The sequence below is a fragment of the Carcharodon carcharias genome, chromosome 10 (assembly GCF_017639515.1).
Source record: "Carcharodon carcharias isolate sCarCar2 chromosome 10, sCarCar2.pri, whole genome shotgun sequence".
NCBI classification, from domain to species: Eukaryota; Metazoa; Chordata; class Chondrichthyes; order Lamniformes; family Lamnidae; genus Carcharodon; species Carcharodon carcharias.
Window position 1 is genome coordinate 66,089,375 of NC_054476.1, and position 19,231 is coordinate 66,108,605.

Here is a 19,231-nt window from a genome sequence, read left to right on the forward strand (position 1 = left end):
TGCACTTGGAAACACTTTATATGATTTGAACAAGTCAATGTGGTTTTACTAAAGGGATATCCTGTGTGATAAATGTATTCAGAGTTTTTGAGGATGCAACCAGTAGGGGAAGTAAAGGGGAACCAGTAGATGTACCTGCATTTCCAAAAGGCATTTGACAAGGTCACACAAAATGTTATTAGGTCAAGATAAGGGCTCAGGGAGTTGGGGGCAATATATTAGCATGGATAAAGGATTGATTAAGGGACAGAAAGCAGAGTGGGCATAAATGAAGCATTTTCAAGTTGCCAGGGAGGGAACAGGGTAGTGCCATAAGGATCATTGTTGGGACCTCAGTTATTTAACATCTATGTTAATGACTTAGATGAAGAGACAGAAAGTAATCCATCTGAGTTTGCTGATGAAGGTGGAAAGGTAAGCCGTGGGAAGGAAACAGAAAGGTTGCAAAGAGTTATAGACAGATTAAGTGAGTGGGCAACAAGATGGCAGATGGAGAATAACGTTAGGAAGTGTGATGTTATTCCCTTTGGTGATAAGAATAGAAATAGAAATAATTAAGGTGAGAAATTATAAGTATTGATGTTGGGTGTGCTCATATAAGGAACGCAGATTATTAACATGCAAGTACAGCAAGGGACTAGGAAGGAAAATGGCATGATGACCTATATTGCAAGGGGATTGGAGTACAGGAATAAAGAAGTCCTGCTACAGTTGATGAGAGCACTTCTGGAGTACCGTGTGCAGTTTTGTTCTCCACATTTAAGAAAGGATATACTTGCAATGGAGGTGGTACAGCAATGGTTGGTCCCTGGGATGAGGGGTTGTCCTATGATGAAAGGCCTGGTAATCTGGGCCTATATTCTCTGGAACTTGAAAGAATGAGAAGCAATCTCATTGAAACATAAAAAATTTCGAAGGGGATTGATATGGTGGCCACTGAGAGACTGTTTCCTCTAGTCAAAGAACGTAAGACACAGGGGCACAGTCTTAGGATAAAGGGCCGATCATTTCGGACTGTGGGGAAGAGAAATTACTCCATTGAAAGGGTTGTGAACCTTTGGAATTCTCTACTCCAGAGGGTTGTGGATGCTCCATCGTTGAATATATTTAAAGCTTGGATAGACAAATGTTTTGGTCTCTCCAGCAATCAAAGGATATGGGGAGTGGACAGGAAAGTGGAGTTGTAACCCACGATCAGCCATCATTGTATTGAATGGCAAAGCAGGCTGGATGGGCCATGTGGTCCCTTTTCTTGTGTTCTGCTCTCAGTGGTGCTCTTAATACTGCTTTATTCATATGTTTATTCTGACTCAAACAAAAGATACAACATAAAATAATTAATTTCATAAAAATTAATTTCAATTACTCATAAGGTAGGCCTAAATAGGAGCAATGTTACAAGATAGTGATCTGAACATTGATCAAAAATGGCACAACTTACAAGGGCATTCTCAAATTGGTCACAGCACCCACTTTTAGTTTAACAAGTTATTGGGCCTGAACTTCCTCGGAGTGGCATTCAGCGTCGGATTGCCACTCCATGCCCAATTACTTACGTCAAATTTTTTTCAATCCTATCTCCCTCGACCTTCCGAATCAGGCCTGGCAAAAGCCAGGCAGTGCAGTGCTTCCTTGAGGCCCAGTGTCGAACTCTAGGAGAGTTGAAAGGAAGGTGGCCACATCCCTTTTTTTACCGTAAACCATGTAAGTTTAAAGGTCCATTGAAATTTAAAGATCCTTGACAGGCCAGGGAAAAGTTAAGTGTCTAAGATAAGCGCATAGGGTTTGGTGGGTGGGTGTGTCAGAGGTCAGGGTGGGACGGAGGGAGTGTCGGGTCAGGCTTTGTGGGGAGGGTGTCAGGGCCGCAGTGGTGGAGGAAGAGGGGGGATGCTGTTGTCTTGGGCCTTCAGGGGATGGGAGGTGTCGGATCTCAGGGAGGCTGATGGGGGGAGAGGCTTGGTGGGTTGGGGAGGGACGTGTCATGCCGCGGGTCAGGTCAGGCCTGCGAGGGCAGGGTGTTGGGCTTGCTGAGGTGTGGGGATGGGGGAGGTCAGGGGCAGGGGTGTCTCTTGGGGGTCGGTCTGGGTTTGTGCAATAGTTACCCAGGAGTTAGAAGCGGTAACCCTGTCAAACCATCCCAAGTTTGTGATTTAATTGCATTAACTTCCAGGGGAAGTTTGCACTTCTCGGCAATTGCCGTGTAAATCTGGGAACCTTTGAAGTGGATTCCCTGGCACATCTTTTGGGTGCTCCCCCAACCCCCAGTCTGAAACTGGGGAGCTTGGAAGTCAAATGAAGAGGAGAGTTTTGATTTTTCACCAACTTCGAAACACATTTACTTGTATGCTGAAAAGCTTTCCCATTGAGAAAATTCCTCCCTGTTTCCTTACAAAGGCGATTATATACATGGCAACGTGCTCCTGCTTTTTAAGACTCTCTGCGCTTGATTTTCAATTTGGGCTGGATCACCTCTGGGTCATGACCCCACACCTGTGCCGCTGACTATCTTTTATATACAAAGGTGCTAACAGGGCCAGAGGCAAGTTCGCTACCTAATCAGTGGTGCCAGGCACTGCCTGAAGTTAGAAACTGGCTCTGGAGGGCAAATCTGAAAGGCAGTGGCAGCATGACTGGCCTTACTGTTGCCTTGCAGAGTGGAGCAGGAGGAAAGCAGAGGGCCAGCAGCTTCATGGTGTGTACAAGTGCCAAATGGTCAGTCATATTCTTGATCTGCTCTGCTCAAGTGATAGCAAATTTATGTGATTGATTAAGCGCCTCAGTGGGAACTTCTCTTTCTTTTTAAAACTTTAAAAACAGCAGCAACAATACATATGGCTCTGCACAACTAGGCCCTAGACTGTTCGCTCTTCTTCTCAGTTTTGAAAACCTTTTCTGAGCCCTGTCCAGCACATTAACAAGCACTTCCAGGAGCTTAACAGGGAGATAATTGGAGACGTGTGGGTTGGCAACTCCCCCACCCTTCCATCACTTTGAAAATTCCAGCACATTTCTGAGGGGTCCATAGACTGACATGGCATCAGGAAGCGCTACTTTCAAAGCACGCCCATACGGATCCTGTCCCTACAGACAACTGAAAACCCAACCCTCTTTGTCAATACCAATTATCACACTCCTCGTTACACTTACTGGTGAACTGAAATTTCGACACAAAGGCACTCTGCAATTGTCCAAGTCCAACGGTGGCCACAGAAATGGTATAATTAGTTCCAGAAGTAAGATTTGAAATAGTGGTGGAGTTTATATTTGCCGTCATAGACTCAGTAACAGAACCATTATTGTAGGTAACATTGAAGGTATAGTTTCCAAAATCCATGTTTGCAGGTGGTCCCCAGTTTAATGAGATAGAATTGGTGCTGAAGGCGGTCACATTTATTCTTCCAGGAATGCTGGGAACTGAATGGGGAAAAAGATACAAAAATATTATTCCATCTGTACCAATGCATACAGGTTTCTAAAGGGTTTTCAGATATTTCTCAACTTGATGTTCTTTGACTTGGAAATGCTTATTTGAAGCATTACTTGAGCTGGCCAAGACTTAGAACTGGTATTAGAATATGAGTCCAGCACCAAATTTGTCAATAAAGTGATAGAGAAGTCTTACAATAATGGGACATGGTTGGTGGGGTAGGAGTGGTGGGGTAAGGGGTATGGTAGTGATGGTGGGGGAAATCAAGAGGGCCATTATTTGCTGCCTTCAGCTGAGACACTGCATAGTCATTGGCATCACCCTCAGTATATGAGGTAAAGGCCTATCCATTGTCTAGAGCCAAATGTTTCTTCTGCTTATTAATATAGAGTCAAGGGAAAATAGGTTTATCAGTCTCAAAACCAACAGTTAGCTCCAAGGTAATGCAAGACAAAACTAGCGTAGTCAATTTTCAAGCATTGTTATACAGTAGTTTCAGTTGTCAAATTGCAGCTGAAAAATTGATCCATAAATGATAATCAAACTTATTGCTGGGACAACAGAACTCCTATATTTTACTACAATACATATCGAGAAATTTCACTGACAGATAGTCTATGTTGGTGATAAACTAATATTCATCATTTCTTTTTTCTTTACATTATAACAGTGACTACACTTCAAAAATTCTTCATTGGCTTTTTCTTTTTTAGTTGACATCACAAATGTGCTGTATTTGGGACAAAAAATCAGTGGTAGCGAAATGTTACAGATTCAGTGATTCAAATTCAAGAGCACTTAGCAGGGGATGGTTAACAAGCTGTTGATTTTTTAAAATCATTTTTGATAAGATGAAATTGATCCACATTTCAGATTAAATCCATGCCACTGTACTGATTATCTTACATTCCACATACCTGTTATACCCTGCACATTATCAGAGGTTTTATTGAAAGGCCCGCTGTTTGTAATCACATTAATGATGTACTCTCGGCCAGGTCGAAGATTTGTGAATGTTACCGGCGATGTGAAATTTGTGATTTTGAGTTCATCTTCTAAACTTCTTGCATCTTGAACAATGACGAAGAATTTCTCCACATTGCCAGGAGCAGCAGCCCAGGAGACAATCAACGTGTCTGTTGTCCCATTATTAGTTACTGTAATGTTGACTTGTGGTATCTGTACAGGTTCTGTGGGTTTGAAAGAAGTTTGAATATTCCAGAAACATTCAGGTACAAAGAAGAATGTGAAGGGGTTGGTGAGGAAAGGTCAATCAGAGAAAAGGAGCACAGGATAAGAAGTAGGCCATTCAGCCCTTGAGTTTATGCTCTGTCATTCAATTCTAAGATTGCTGACCTGTACTTCAACCCTATTTGCCCACTTGCCTTTGCTCCATATCTTTTGGTATTCTCATCTCGTATAAATCTATCAGTCTCAGTCATGGAAAACTCAACTGCCCTAGTATCCAAAACCTTTTGAATGAGAGCGTTTCAGATTTCTGCTACCCTTTATATGACAAAATGCTTCCTGATTGCCCCCCTGAGTAGCCTGACTCTAGTTTTGAGGTTTCATCATTTTGCCCTGGATTCCTCCACCTGAAGAAAGTTATCTGACTCGAAGGTCTCATTAGATAACCTGGACAGGCTACTAACACCTCCTGCTTTGAGTTGCCTTCTAGAAAAAAAAAGGCATTGCAAATTTTACTCAGAACTCCCTCAACAACGAGATTTCATACTGTTGCAGCACGTTATCTAATGTTGGGATTCAGCCAAGTTGTTGAGATTGTGCAAAAAGAGCTTCTTTTCAACCATTTTAGAGATGAATATTTTCTGGGGCAATGTAGATTCAGCCCAAAGTATAGAGAAGTGGAAAAACTCTGCATTTAAATTATACTATGCTTGATCCAGGAAGCCTCAATAATACTGAATGACAAACGGCATAGTTTTTACTTTGTCAGTGCTGATATCCCCCATTGTGCTGGGCACAAAATTCCACAATTAAAAACAAATTAAATGCTTTTGAAAGAAATCTGTGTGTGTGAGGATATATCACTGTATATAGAATTTTAAAAATACTTCAGGCTTTGAAGCAGTAGGTAATAACACCTTATGGTGTCGCACTGTGCAACACAGGTAGCTCATATCTGGCTCATAAGTTGCACTGAGTTCACTTGGAATAACAATGGAGCTACTAGCTTTCACCTCAGAGAGAAGTTTGTTATGATTCCCTCCTTCTTACTGTTGTTTGATCACTTCAGCTGGAAAATGCAGGTGGGGTGGATTGCAAGTAGATGGCTATAACATCCCCACACTCATTGTCCAGGCACACAAGTAAAAAACGGTCACTTTGACTATGTACTGGGAGGCTTTCAGTCTTTGGCACCGTACCCCATTGTGTGTTTCCATCTCAGAAGACAGGAGGATGAATTAAGAAAAGGAAGCTTTTTTATACAATTTACTTCTGTGAGGTGCCACACAATGCAGCACTTACTTGTGTAGCTGGATATCATCACTGAATCAGCTGGGGTATCATCTGCTGCCAGTGTGATAATGGTGAAGATGTAGCTGATTCCAGGGATCAAGTCTTCCACAGTACAGAGGGCTTGGTGGGTGGATGTGTCAGAGATCATGGTAGGGCGGGATGTTCGGGTCGGTTTTTTGGAGGTAGGGTGTCAGGGGCTCAGTGGAGGAGGAGGAGGGGTCAGGGTGTCGGGTCGGGCCTGCAAGGGGGCAGGTGTTGGAATTCAGGGGAGGATGTCATGGTGGAGAAGGGAGGTGTCGGGCCTCAGGTCAGGTTAGGCCGGGGGGGTGCAGGATGTTGGGCCTACCGAGGGTTGTGGGGGTGGGGGTGGGGGGGTGGGGTACAGTCATCCGATAACTCAGTGAGATTAGAGACAATTGAAGCCATTTAGGGTCAGTTGTGTGTGCATGTCTCATGCACATCAGGAGCTATAGTGAAGCTAAATCATACATAAAGAAATATTGATCTTTTTTGATTTTGCTGCTGTTGACCTCTAGGTAACATGGAACACATGAGGTAGGGTCTAGTGCACAGTATCAATCCTCCAATTCACTTAGCCTATTCAAAATGGTATTTTTTTCCACAATTGCAAGGGACGGAATTCCAATTATATGCATTCATATTTAATAAACAAAGTTCACCTCTAAATAGTGACCTCCATGACTGGATGCACTTTAGAGTCGTTTTCTCTCCTCATTTCAGGCCTCCCCAGGTGTCCACATATGTCCTGCTTCCAAATTACAAGTCCTGATTGATGCTTGGGGTACACAACAGTGGTATGTGCGACTGTCTCTAACATTTTCCCTTCTCTGCTTTTGGACACTTGCTAACGTGACTGACAATCACCAAGCATTTCCACAAGTACCTAACTCAGATTAACCTCTCAACATTCTGGGGCCTTCCATGTACTTCACCCCATTCTGATCCCAAAAGTTTTTTTTAAAGTTAGGCACTCATTGTTGAAAGTTACAGTGACCTAGTTCTAAGCCTTTGTCAATGATGTGAATCTGTATTATACCTGGGCCATTAATCAAATTCTCCATAATTTCTGCATTTGTATTTCTCTCCGTGCATTAAGCCTTTATGAAGTGCCTCATACGAGGAAAGAAAGTCGTTGAGCAGTTGTGGAGGCAAAATCACAGCCTCTTTCTTAAAGCCACTAGTATAGATTTCCCTAAACCCCATGTTTTGATGCCAATAATTCATATTGGGATATGGTCCTTAAGATAGCAGAAGCTCTTAATTACTCCATTGTCCATTCATCATTAACCTTCCCATTATGTGAACATTCACAGTTTGACTGTAGGCAAACCTGACTACCCTCATCAGCTGTCTACACAGAATCTACAGCAGAGGTCACTGGAGAGCAGTCAAAAGCGAAATTTCTTCTGGTTTCTCCTTTCTCCTGCAAAACCACCAAGGTGAAGTGTTAACACTTCCACTCACTGTTCTGGATGAAATCAGCTAACCTATCACACGCCAGGGATTGAACCTGGGATCCTGATAGTGTGTGGCTTAATAGCAGCACCATCTGTATTGTAATATGGCCTGGAGATGAGAATGAAAACATATTTCAAAACATAAATTAACAATTTCATGCAGATAATTTAATTCTCATGCCCAATAGTGGGTTACCTGTATAATTGGCTACAACAACTGGATCTGCTTCAGTGCCATCCTCTGCCAGAGTGATAACCGAAAATGTGTAGTTGGTTCCAGGTGTCAGTTCCGTCACGGAAACATTTTCCTTTCTTACGGTTTGATTTCCACTACTACCTATGGGTGCTGGGCTTCCATCTGTCAGCACCCTATACTGATACCCAACTTTATACTGGTCTGGTCTTGTCCAACTCAGGGTTATGCTGGTTGTGTTAATCTGTACTACTTGTAGGTTCGCAATAGGGTTTGGCTCTGTTGAGGAAAACAATTAAACAGATATGTTGTGGGTATTAAAAAGGCTGCAGCCAGCTCAGGACCTCAGGATTACAAATGCAATTTACCCACAGACATCTGGCTGTATTTTGTCAGGACAGCGGTGGTCCCAATGGCAGGCCAGAAATCCAGGAGCTACCCCACCTTGGCTGTTTCTGTGAGGTACAGCCAGATTCTGAGACAATCTGGAAATTAGTTGCCTGGCGCAGGGGCTCTCATCCCTCTAAGGGACACTGCCAATTGGAGTGCTGGCAGTACTTTAGACTTGGCATCGCCACTGATACCAGTGGCTACTGCTGGGGTTGCACCTGGCTCAGACAAACAGCAAGGACGTTGCCCTCATACTAAAATATATGGAGTTGGGTCACCAGGGCATGTCAGGCAGGCCCTGGTCAGGAGGTAGGGAGAGTGGTTGGTGACGACAGGGGAGAAGTTTGTTTCTGAAAGGGTGGCCCTTGCTGCTGGGTGTGGGACCCTCATTAGGCCACAGTGTGTCCAATCAGGATGGTGCACACCCCAATTAATTGACCACTTAAGGGCCTCAGTTGGCTTTTGGGCCCTTTCCTCCTGCTGACAGATGACATTGGGAAGGTGAAGGGCACACCACCCCTAGCTTCGCTCATAGCTCTTCTCGCCACTGCCACCCATTCTGCTCCTGGGAGGCCCATTAAAATTTGCCCTTTGCCCTTTGAAAGTTGCAGTAATCAGAAATTCAAAGTAACATTGCACCCTCTACTGGGGATCTGTGGACACAGCAAGCAACTTATATTTCCTTAACCAATTAGATTGAAGAATCCTTACTGAGACAAGCAGAAGAGATGTTTTATTATTATTATTATTATTATAGAAGAGATGTTTTTCCTTGCAGACACGGTGGGAGCATGGTGGTTCAGTAGCAAGCAGGAAACCCATAAGTCTGGCTTTCCCCACAAGCTGTGGAGTTTTACCTTTAGTAATCTTCTCTGAAGAGGCCTGTCTCTTTTTCATAAATCAACTCACCAGAGGTGTCAGATATTTGGACCTCTCCCTAGAGTTTGGTAATTTTTTCATATTGCAAAACTAGTTCACTGGAAATTTCTAACACGTGAATGTAGTAAAAGTGAGTTAGAGAACTGGATAACACCTCTGAAATCAGAGACAGACAGTTGCACAGGTGCAAGGAATGAATTGTGTCATCCTGGGTAAGATCTTTCAAGGAAGTGTTTATAAACTTAAGATGAATTCCTACCAATTTCACATGGACCTTTTCTCCAACAAAAGGGAAATTTGGTTCAACTTTAAATCTTTCCCCATTTACAGGGACAACTCTGAATACTTTACAAAAAGAAGAACAACAAGAGCGGGTTGTGCACAAGAAGGAGAAAAGAAAGAGAGAGGTTAGGAGGGGGAGAAAGAAGAGTCAGAGAAAGGCATTTTGAAGGCAGGCAGAGAGGTTGCAAAATGGAGGGGTTGAAGGATGGAATATAGTTGTTGATGCAGCTATCAATGTTGCAGCAGAGAACAAAGAAGGAATTAATGCTGGAGGCGTGGAAAGCGCATGCGAGGACTTAAGTTCCCTGTTGTAGGGTTTGGGCAAATCCATGAAGCAATTTAAATGCGAGGATTTTATAATCAATTTACAGGTGTATCGGAAACTAGTGGGACAGATGAAGATGAGGGTTGAGGGGATTGTGGCCTTTGTGTGGGTGAAAAACTGGTCTGTGCTATACTAGATAAATAATAGTTGTGGAGGGTGGAAGCAGGGATGGCAGCAAGGACAACATTGGATGAATCAACATTGTTGTTTTGAAACTGGAGGGAAGAAATGGAACAGAAATGAACAATGATTTGAAGGTGAAAGCAAGTTTTACCAGAGACAGACACACTAACTCTTATAGATCCAGACTTTAGTGTTGGACAGGCAGCTGCAGACATAGCAATAGCCTTGTAGCATTTAAATGGAGAGAGATGGAAGCAGAATTGGACCTGTGGGGTATCTCAGGGGTGACAGGTGGAGTTATTATAGAAGTTATTTAAGGTTTTTTTTATTGAAAGACAAAAATGAAATCATGAGACAGCTGTAATTCTTTCCAGTACAAACCCATTTCCATCTGTTTCAGATGAAGTTACATTGTTTTATGGTTTGCCACTGTGAGATTTGAACTCTTGATAATCTTTTAAATCTTTTAAATTGTTTGTAACTCTTTCGAGTACAAACCTGTTTCCATCTGTTTCAGATGAAGTTACATTATTTCATAGTTTGCCATTGTGAGATTTGAACTCTCGATCTCAGGGTTACAAACCCAGTACCATAACCACTTGGCTATTTAGGCCAAGCTAGCCTACTGCACCTGGTATTCCCAGGCAGTCTCCCATCCAAGTACTAACCAGGCCTGAGTCTGCTTAGCTTCCGAGATCAGGCGTTTTCAGACTAGTATGGCCGTAGGCAAAGGTATGGCTGCTGTAACTCTTTTGAGTACAAACACGTTTCCATCTGTTCCTATTTAGATGAAGTTACATTGTTTGCCATTGTGAGATTTGAACTCTTGATCTTGGGGTTGCAAGCCCAGTACCATAACCACTTGGCTATTTAGGCCAAGCTATAAGACAGCTGTAGATGATGGTGAGTTAGAAGAGAGACAATTGATGGAATGGTTACTAGATGGTCAAATGAGGATCAGTGATTTGGGACAGTGATCAGTGACCTTCATGGTGACTTGCTGTGGGCATGATAGAAACCTAGTTAGAGGTCTTGAACAGAACAAGGTTTCACAACTCAGTAGGAAGTATTAACATACAGTAGAGATGGGCTTGACAATAAGTGACTAAGTAAGCAGACAACAGAGCAAACACCAGACCAAGTTAGAAGTTTTGTTTGGTGGAACAAAACTCAATGCTTGCATTCACTTAACCGTTGATGCAGTAACTTTTCATATGTGTGACATCTAGGTGATAAAAAACTGCAAAGCACTGACTTGTTTTGCCACAGACAAGCAACATCTTACACCTTTTTGTTTTGGATTTCCAGCACCTGCAGTTTTTTGCTTTTAACACCTTAGACCTGCAATGACTTTCCCAGGATGGATGCAGAGAAAGAAAGGAACTCCCAATTTACAAGCATATTAAGAACCAAACAATATGAAAACATTAGAGCTACAATGCTTTGACAAAAGTGAAAAATTATAAACAGTCCAGTGTACCAAAGCATTGTCTGTGAGTGGTAGTGCTGGGTTCATTTGGCATTGCTTATTTGTTAAATGACTGATTTTAGCCATGAGAGGAAGTGATGAGAGAATCCTGGGCACTTTGCAGAGAAAGTCAGTTCTGGAATTTGGAGCCAGCTCTCAGAAGTCAGCTTTACAACAATATATGCAGTGAGAGGAGGTGGTTATCTGATTTCATGCTGAAGCTGGTGTGGATGCACATAAGAAAGGTGAAAGGAAGAAAGTTAGTTATCCATTTTAAACTCCTTTTGGAAATTACACTTACTGGTGAAGTGAGTTGTTGACACAAAGACACTCTGCAAATTACCAGGTCCAATGGTGGCCACAGAAATGGTATAATTAGTTCCAGAAGTAAGATTTGAAATTGTGGTGGCAGTTGTATTTTCCGTCATATATTCAGTAGTAGAACCATTGTGGTAAGTAACATTGAAAGCATAGTGTCCATCATCCATGTCTGCAGGTGCTCCCCAGTTCAATGAGATGGAATTGGTGCTGAAGTTGGTCACACTGATATTTCCAGGGGTGCTGGGAACTGAGTGGGGGAAAAGATACAAATAAGTTACTCTCACCTGTACCAGTGTATACAGGTTCCTGATTATTTTATTATGCCTCTGAAACACTTCTATGTTAAATATGCTATATAAATGCAAGCTGTTTTGGCTTGAAAGAAGTGTATGTGTGCAGCATTTAAAAAAGAAAAGCCAAGAGATTTCTGATATTTACTTGCAGCCATGGAGAGGTTATGGTGGTTATGGTGGTGGTGGCGGTGGTGGTGGTGGGGGAGGGGGCCGCTAAGAAGGGGAAGTGGGGGGTCAGGGTGGGCGTGATAAGAGCAGGATTTCCTTGGGCTCTGTGAGGAACACTCCTATTCCTCCTGGCTCACAAGGAGTGTTATTAAATGATTTTACCTCATGGATTTGGCCCTTCCAGTCTCTTATCTGCTGTGATCCCAGAGTCCTGGGAAATCAGGCCTCCCTGGGTTAAAATTAAAAATTTGTGAAAATGGAGGTACACAAACTCCTTTAAAGCTTTAACTGACTGAACCACCTCCTAATAACGATCTTGTTGGCCGCACCCCACTACATACATTTGAGATTTTGTAACCATTTTACTTTACAGCTGTACATAACTCACACATCCTTGGGGATTAAAATGACCCCCGACATTGCACTTTTAGGGATTTTTGTAATGTCTCTCCCATCCTGCAATACTGTTTGGATCTTCAAAATCCAGCACTGGCATCTGAATTATTAAGAAATCTGCACTGTGTCTCTAGAACTGGTGTGATGCTGCGCATTCATTTTATCACTTTGGCATTGGAATGAATATGTGAAAATATCAGAAAACAAATGCCCTATGTAATCTTTTGAAATTTCTTTCTCTACAATTTTGAAACAAAATTTTAAATATTGAACAAAAGGATTTCATATCATCCTTTTAGAGTTTGCATGCTGATATTTACACAATATAAAATTAAAACTTTATGACTCAAAGTTCCTTGCACCACCAATTTGAGATGCTATTTTAAAACAAAGACTTTTGGGGTAAAGTGCACAATGTATTGCTTTTGGCAAAGAGCTTCCTGAGAACAGATCTTCTATCAGTACTTCATGCTCAAAAGATCAGTTTACCTCTTTGCAGTCAACATGGCCTTTCCTTCGCTAATTTTAGGGGGCATGAAGTGAAATGGGAGGAAAAGAAAATAGGAGACATAGAATAGAAACTGGTGGAAGACAATGAAAAGAGGACAGCAAGCAGTTAATGATTGTGAAGAAGGCAGGTGGGCACAGAGGAATGGATAATTGGAATATGTTTCTTTTGCTCACATTGATCTATCTAGAACTTCAGTTGCAGGGAATTCTCTGGTTTGATCATCAGACTTCATGAACTTTAATATTTACTAAACACAGGATGGGGCCAGATGGCAGCTTCATGGAAGAAACAGCTTTTGGCTGATTATATTCTTTTCCCTAAACTGGTCAATAAAATCTACAAATGGATGGCAAAAGGGACACAAAAACAACAATAAGAATTTGTATTTATATACAGCCTTTAACATGGGGCAGAATTTTATGGTCCCGTTTTGGTGGGGATGGGGCCGTTATAAATCCCATTGACGACAGCGGGAAAATAAAATCCCGCTGAAGCAAAATTCTGCCCATGATAAATGTTAAAATGTAAAATGTACCAAGGCACTTAATTTGACATCTCGTCACAAAGAGATGTTAGGACAGGTGACCATGGGCACATTCTGCTCAATCTCTCCTATTGGCATTGAGAGGGCTGACCTGTCTGAAAAATCAATCTAGTGAACCTCCATTGTACTCTGCAAGCTAACTATATCCTTTCTTAGGTAAGGAAACCAAAACTGTACACTATACTGCAGCTCACCAAAGCTTTATATCACTGAAGCAAGACATCCTAACTCTTACACAGCAACCCCTTTACAATAAAATAAAAGCAAAAAACTGTGGATGCTGGAAATCCAAAACAAAAATATAAATACCTGGAAAAACTCAGCAGGTCAGGCAGCATCTGTGGAGAGGAACATAGTTATGTTTCGAGTCCGTATGACTCTTCAACAGAACTAAGTAAAAATAGAAAAGAGGTGAAATATAAGCTGGTTTAAGGGGGCGGGGGGAGACAGGTAGAGCTGGATAGAGGGCCAGTGATAGGTGGAGATAGCCAAAAGATGTCATAGACAAAAGGACAAAGAGGTGTTGAAGGTGGTGATATTATCTAAGGCATGTGCTAATTAAGGGTAGAAAGCAGGACAAGCAAGGTACAGATAGCCCTAGTAGGGGTGGGGTGGGGTGGGGAAGGGATCAAAATAGGCTAAAAGGTAGAGATAGAACAACGCAAACTGGAGGAACAGCACCTCATCTTCCAACTAGGCACTTTACAGCCTTCCGGACTGAATATTGCGTTCAACAATTTTAGATCATGAACTCTCTCCTCTATCCCCACCCCCTTTCCGATCCCCTTATTTTTTCCATTAATTTATATAGATTTTTCTTTTCCCACCTATTTCCATTATTTTTAAATGTATTTCCATCCATTGTTTTATCTCTACCTTTTAGCCTATTTCGATCCCTTCCCTTCACCCCAACCCCACCCCCACTAGGGCTATCTGTACCTTGCTTGTCCTGCTTTCTACCCTTAATTAGCACATGCCTTAGATAATATCACCACCTTCAACACCTCTTTGTCCTTTTGTCTATGACATCTTTTGGCTATCTCCAACTATCACTGGCCTTCTATCCAGCTCTACCTGTCCCACCCCCGCCTTAAACCAGCTTACATTTCACCTCTTTTCTATTTTTACTTAGTTCTGTTGAAGAGTCATACGGACTCGAAAGGTTAACTGTGTTCTACTCCGCAGACGCTGCCAGACCTGCTGAGTTTTTCCAGGTATTTTTATTTTTCCCTTTACAATAAATATGGTTTGTCTTTTGATTGCTTGCTATAACAGCTTATTAACTTTTTGTGATTCGTCTACAAGCGCACCCAAATCCCTTTGAATCGTGGCAATTCCTGGTCTCTCACCTTGTTAAAAAATCCCAGTTTTCTATCCTTCCTACCAAAGTGGATAATTTCAAACTTCTGCACATGATACTCCATCTGCCACCTTCTTGTCCAATCTATTCAATAATCCCTTTGCAACCTCTATTTCCTTCTCAGTGTATTTTTTCACCTAGCATTGATTTGCCAGCAAACTTAGATATATTACACTCGGTGTCCTCATAGAAGTCAAATATATGAATTCTAAATACTTGAGGCCCAAGGCACTGATCTTTGCAGCACTCCACACTCTGCCACTCAGAAAATGCCTACTGCCCCACGAGCCCGAAATCTTGTGCAACAACCTTCTTTGCAGCACCTTATCAAATGCCTTCTAAAAGTCTAAATCCACTGTTTCCCTGTTATCCAACCTGAAAGTTACACCCTCAAAAAACTAATAGCTATATCAAACACAATTTCCCTTTCATAAAACCATGCTAGCTATGCCTAATCATATTGTGATTTTCCAAGTGCCCTGCTAACCACGCTTTTGTCAATAGAATCTAGCATTTTCCTTACTACTGATGTCAGGTTAACTAGCCTATTGCTTCTTGTTTCCTTTCTCCATTGTGTCCTGAATAATAAAAATACATTTGTCTCCTTCCAATCCATGGAAAACTTTCCAGAGCCTAAGAAATTTTGGAAGAACAAAACTGTGCACCCACTATCTCTGTTGTCATTTCTTAAAACCCTAAGAGGTAAGTCATCAGGTCTAGGGAATTAGTTAGCTTTTAGCCCCATTCACTTCTACAATAGTTTAATGTTAAATACTTAAAGTTCCTCACTCTTATAAGACCCTAGGTGTCCCAAAATTTCTGGTGTGTTCTTTGTGATTTCTACTGTGAAACAGACAGAAAATATTTGTTTAACATCTCTGCCATTTTCTTATCCCATTATTATATTTTCTGTCTCTGCTTCTAAAGGACCTGCATATACTTTTGCTAATCTCTTCCTTTTTACGTACTTAGAAAAGCTCTTACAACTTGGTTTTACATATCTTCGTAATATACTCTCTTATTTGATTTTCTTCCTCTTTATCAATTTCGTGGACATCAGAATTGACTACATCACTTTCAAAATTAGTACGAAATTCTAACAAATTATGATCACTCCTCTCTGGAGGATCTTTATTGTAAGAATATTGTTTAACCCAGACTCATTGCGCAAGACTAGACCTAAAATAATCTGTTGCCTGATTGATTCCTTGACATATTGTTCTAGGAAACTGGCTTGAATACATTCTATGAATTCTTCCTCCAAACTACTTTGTCAATTTGATTTGCTCAGTTTATAAGAAGATAGAAGTCCCCCATGATAATTTCATTACTTTTGTTATATGCTCTTCTAATTTCCTGATTTATACCCTGACAAACACTCTGTTATTACAGTTAAGGAACCTATAAATACTCCTACTGATATTGTCTGCACTTTGTTATTTCTTAGCTCCCTCCGTGGATCATCACCTTGATGTGGGTGCAGAGGCTTGTGTGCTCCAACAATCCCTTGAACATTGCCATCGGGAGCTCCTTTCCTAGTGTACAGAGCAGTTGTCATCACCGCCCTCCTGTACTGCAGTGAAACCTGAACTATGTACTAGTGACACATATGAGCACTAGAGAAATTCCTGTGCCTCTGTCAGATCCTCCAGATTTAATTGGAGGATTATCGAATAAATGCTAGTGTCCTTAATGAAGCTAACTCCACAAGTATTCAGGCAAAACTCCTGCAAAAGCAACTATGATGCACTGGACAATATATGGATGGTTGAAAAGCATCTCTGCCACTAGGTGCTGTTTTCACAACTCTCAGATGGCCAGTGTTCCAGTGAAGGACAAAGGAAACTCTACAAAAACACTCTGATGCATTCCTTGAGGTGCAGCAGATTTGACATTAATGGCTAGGAGACGCTTTCCACCAATTGTTCAAAATGCCAACAACTTGTTCAGCTGCATCATGCTTTGAGTCCAAACCCCTTAATGATGAAGAAGAATGCTGGCAGAGAAGGAAAATAAAGGAAGCGAATCTTGTACTCCGGATCCCACTACATCATGGGATGTCCTGTCCCATGTGCCCAAAGATCTGTGGGTCGAGAATCTTCCTATTCAGTAAGACAATGACACAAGGCAGAAATTCATGACCTGGAGTAGATGCCATCCTCGAATCAAATGACAGCCAACGATGATGATTTCTTAGCTCTACCCATACTGATTCTATATCCTGATATTTTGGGCTAAGATTCTTTCTCCCTACTGTTTTTACCTCTTTCTTTATTACCAGGGCTACCACAGCTCCTTTTCATTTTTCCTTTTCTAAGTGTCAAGAACTTTGAAATATTTAGTTCCCAACTTTGGTCACCTTGCGACCATGTCTCAGCGTTGGTGACTAGGTCAACCCATTTATCTCCATTTGTGTCATTAATTGATCAGTCTTGTTATGAATATTGTTACAGCACACAATGGTGGAATAATTAAAATCAGTGATGGCCATGAGATCAGAATTGGAATACTGCAGGGATCTTGACGAGTTTTAGAGCTGGAGAGGTTACAAAGATAGACAGAGTGAGGTCACGGATTTGAAAATAAGAAAGAGCATTTTACAATCAAGGTCCTAGCTGCCAGACTAGGAATCGACGTGGATCAGCGAGCAAAAGGTTTATGAATGAGCGGGATGATGCCAGATAGTAAATGGGCAGCAAATGGATGAGTTCAAGCTCATACAGGGTGGAAAATGGGGGCATTGATGGGGGCAAATGAAGAATAATAAAGTTTAGAGGTAACAAAGGCATAGATGAGGATCTCAGCAGCAGCTGAGATGAGGCAGGTGTGGAAACTGGCGATGTTACTGAGGTTGGAAGTGTCTTGTTGATTGAGTGTATATGGGGCGGGAAGCTCATCTCAGGGCCAAACAGGATATCAAAGTCATAAAAGGTCAGGTTCAGTTTCAGGGAGAGATAGCTAGAGAATGGATTTTTGGATGGGGACTAAAGACAATCCCGCTGGTATCCCAATCCACTCATCTAGTACTGGATGTTGGTCATGCAATAGGGCAAATCATAAAAGTTTTCCCACAACAGAGAGAAAAACTGCAACATCTAACAATCACACACAATGCTAGAAAAGCTCAGCAGGTCTGACAGCATCTGTGGAGAGAAAGACAGAGCTCTGTATGACTCGAAACTCTGTCTTTCTCTCCACAGATGCTGTCAGAGTTGCTGAGTTTTTCCAGCATTTTTTGTTTTTGTTTCAGATTTCCAGCATCCGCAGTATTTTGCCTTTATCTAACATTCACAGTTGGATTTAACAAATTGGCTGTAAAATACTGGAGTTGAAAAATTACAAAAGTTTTAAATTCTTCTTATGCCCAGAAGAATTCTGATAAACCAGGGTTCGCTTAATTATAGATCACCTTCATCAGTTCTCTGCTCAAAGGTGGGTCTGACACAGCATCGTGACCTCCATCACAGGTAGGGCAAGGAGGCAGGTTCTTAACCCACACAGCTGGAACAGGGATCGAGTCCCGTGCTATTGGCAATAATCTGATCCACACCAACTGTCCAAGGAGTCCAAGCTGCTATGGCAACATGCACTTTTAAATGTATGTTATAGTTCAGAGCTATGTATAGTGATGGTTAGAGGCTCCAATCTTCTTTCCATCATATTGCTGACCAGGAATCTCTCCCGTTCTTACTACCTCCCATTGATGTATGTTGGAAGGACTTACAAGTTGATGCTCAACCTGTTTGGCTACTTTATAAAAGCGCCTTCCTTGGCCAACAAGTCCTGGAGTAGGACTTGAACCCGGAACATATGGCTCAGGGATCGTACCCACTGCGCTACAAGAGCTCCAACAACAGGTCTAATCTGAAATAAATTACAAGTAAAATTCAGTGCACAAGCTCCAAAAAGTTGAATCTTAGCTGTGGCATGGAGGAGGAAATATATTGGAGGATTTTTGCACTCCTTCCAATTCCTCAGTGGTTTGCAGAAAAACCAAATCGCAATATTTGGCTCATGTGTTTTAGAGCTGGATTAGAGGTTCCACTGCATGGTTGAGAATGGTAGGAGGATAGAGGAATTAAATGAATTTTTTCCTCCTTTACTTTGGATAAAACTGCAATTAAAAGTAGGAGTAAACAAAATATTTTGTACACCCATCTTAGCAGGCAGTTGCAGGTATACATTGCTAAGTTTCATGTGCTGCCTATTTAGGAGATGTGGCTGTCATACTTTAACATTTACATATAGTTTCATGAGAGTTGGTTTGCAACCCTTCGATGAAAATCAACAGCTAAAATTATGTGAAATATATTCATACCGAATTAGCGGTACTGCTGTGTTACTAGACTAAATCCACAGATTCTGGGGGATTATGGTCCTGAAGCTATAAACATTTGTGAAGAAATTTACCAACAATGAGTATTTTGACATGTGATAAAATGAAGTAGCAGACTTTGCATGTTCAACTTATTAACTTTTTGTTGTTATAAAATCCTCATGCAAACAAAGATCTCACTCCAGTAATTTTGTTCCACCAAAAAGTTAATATGTGTAGCTTCCCATAATAGGGAAAACTTAAACATTCCAAAGCT

The 19,231-nt window shown here is 41.6% G+C and overlaps 1 protein-coding gene and 1 pseudogene across 3 annotated transcripts in view; both read right to left on the bottom strand.

Moving 5' to 3' along the window:
• ptprja (protein tyrosine phosphatase receptor type Ja) overlaps nt 1-19,231 on the bottom strand; it is a 168,029-nt gene that overhangs the window by 88,404 nt on the left and 60,394 nt on the right. For all 3 annotated transcript variants that reach the window (XR_005944303.1, XM_041198437.1, XM_041198436.1), the window contains 4 exons: nt 11,348-11,614; nt 7,583-7,858; nt 4,345-4,617; nt 3,148-3,414 (listed from right to left, as the gene is read on the bottom strand). Coding sequence is in view for 2 of the 3 variants with exons in the window: in XM_041198437.1 (XP_041054371.1) it covers nt 3,148-3,414; nt 4,345-4,617; nt 7,583-7,858; nt 11,348-11,614 (1,083 nt within the window). In the remaining variant the exon portion in view is untranslated. The remainder of the gene's footprint in view (nt 1-3,147; nt 3,415-4,344; nt 4,618-7,582; nt 7,859-11,347; nt 11,615-19,231) is intronic.
• On the bottom strand, nt 10,198-10,306 carry LOC121283725 (annotated as a pseudogene).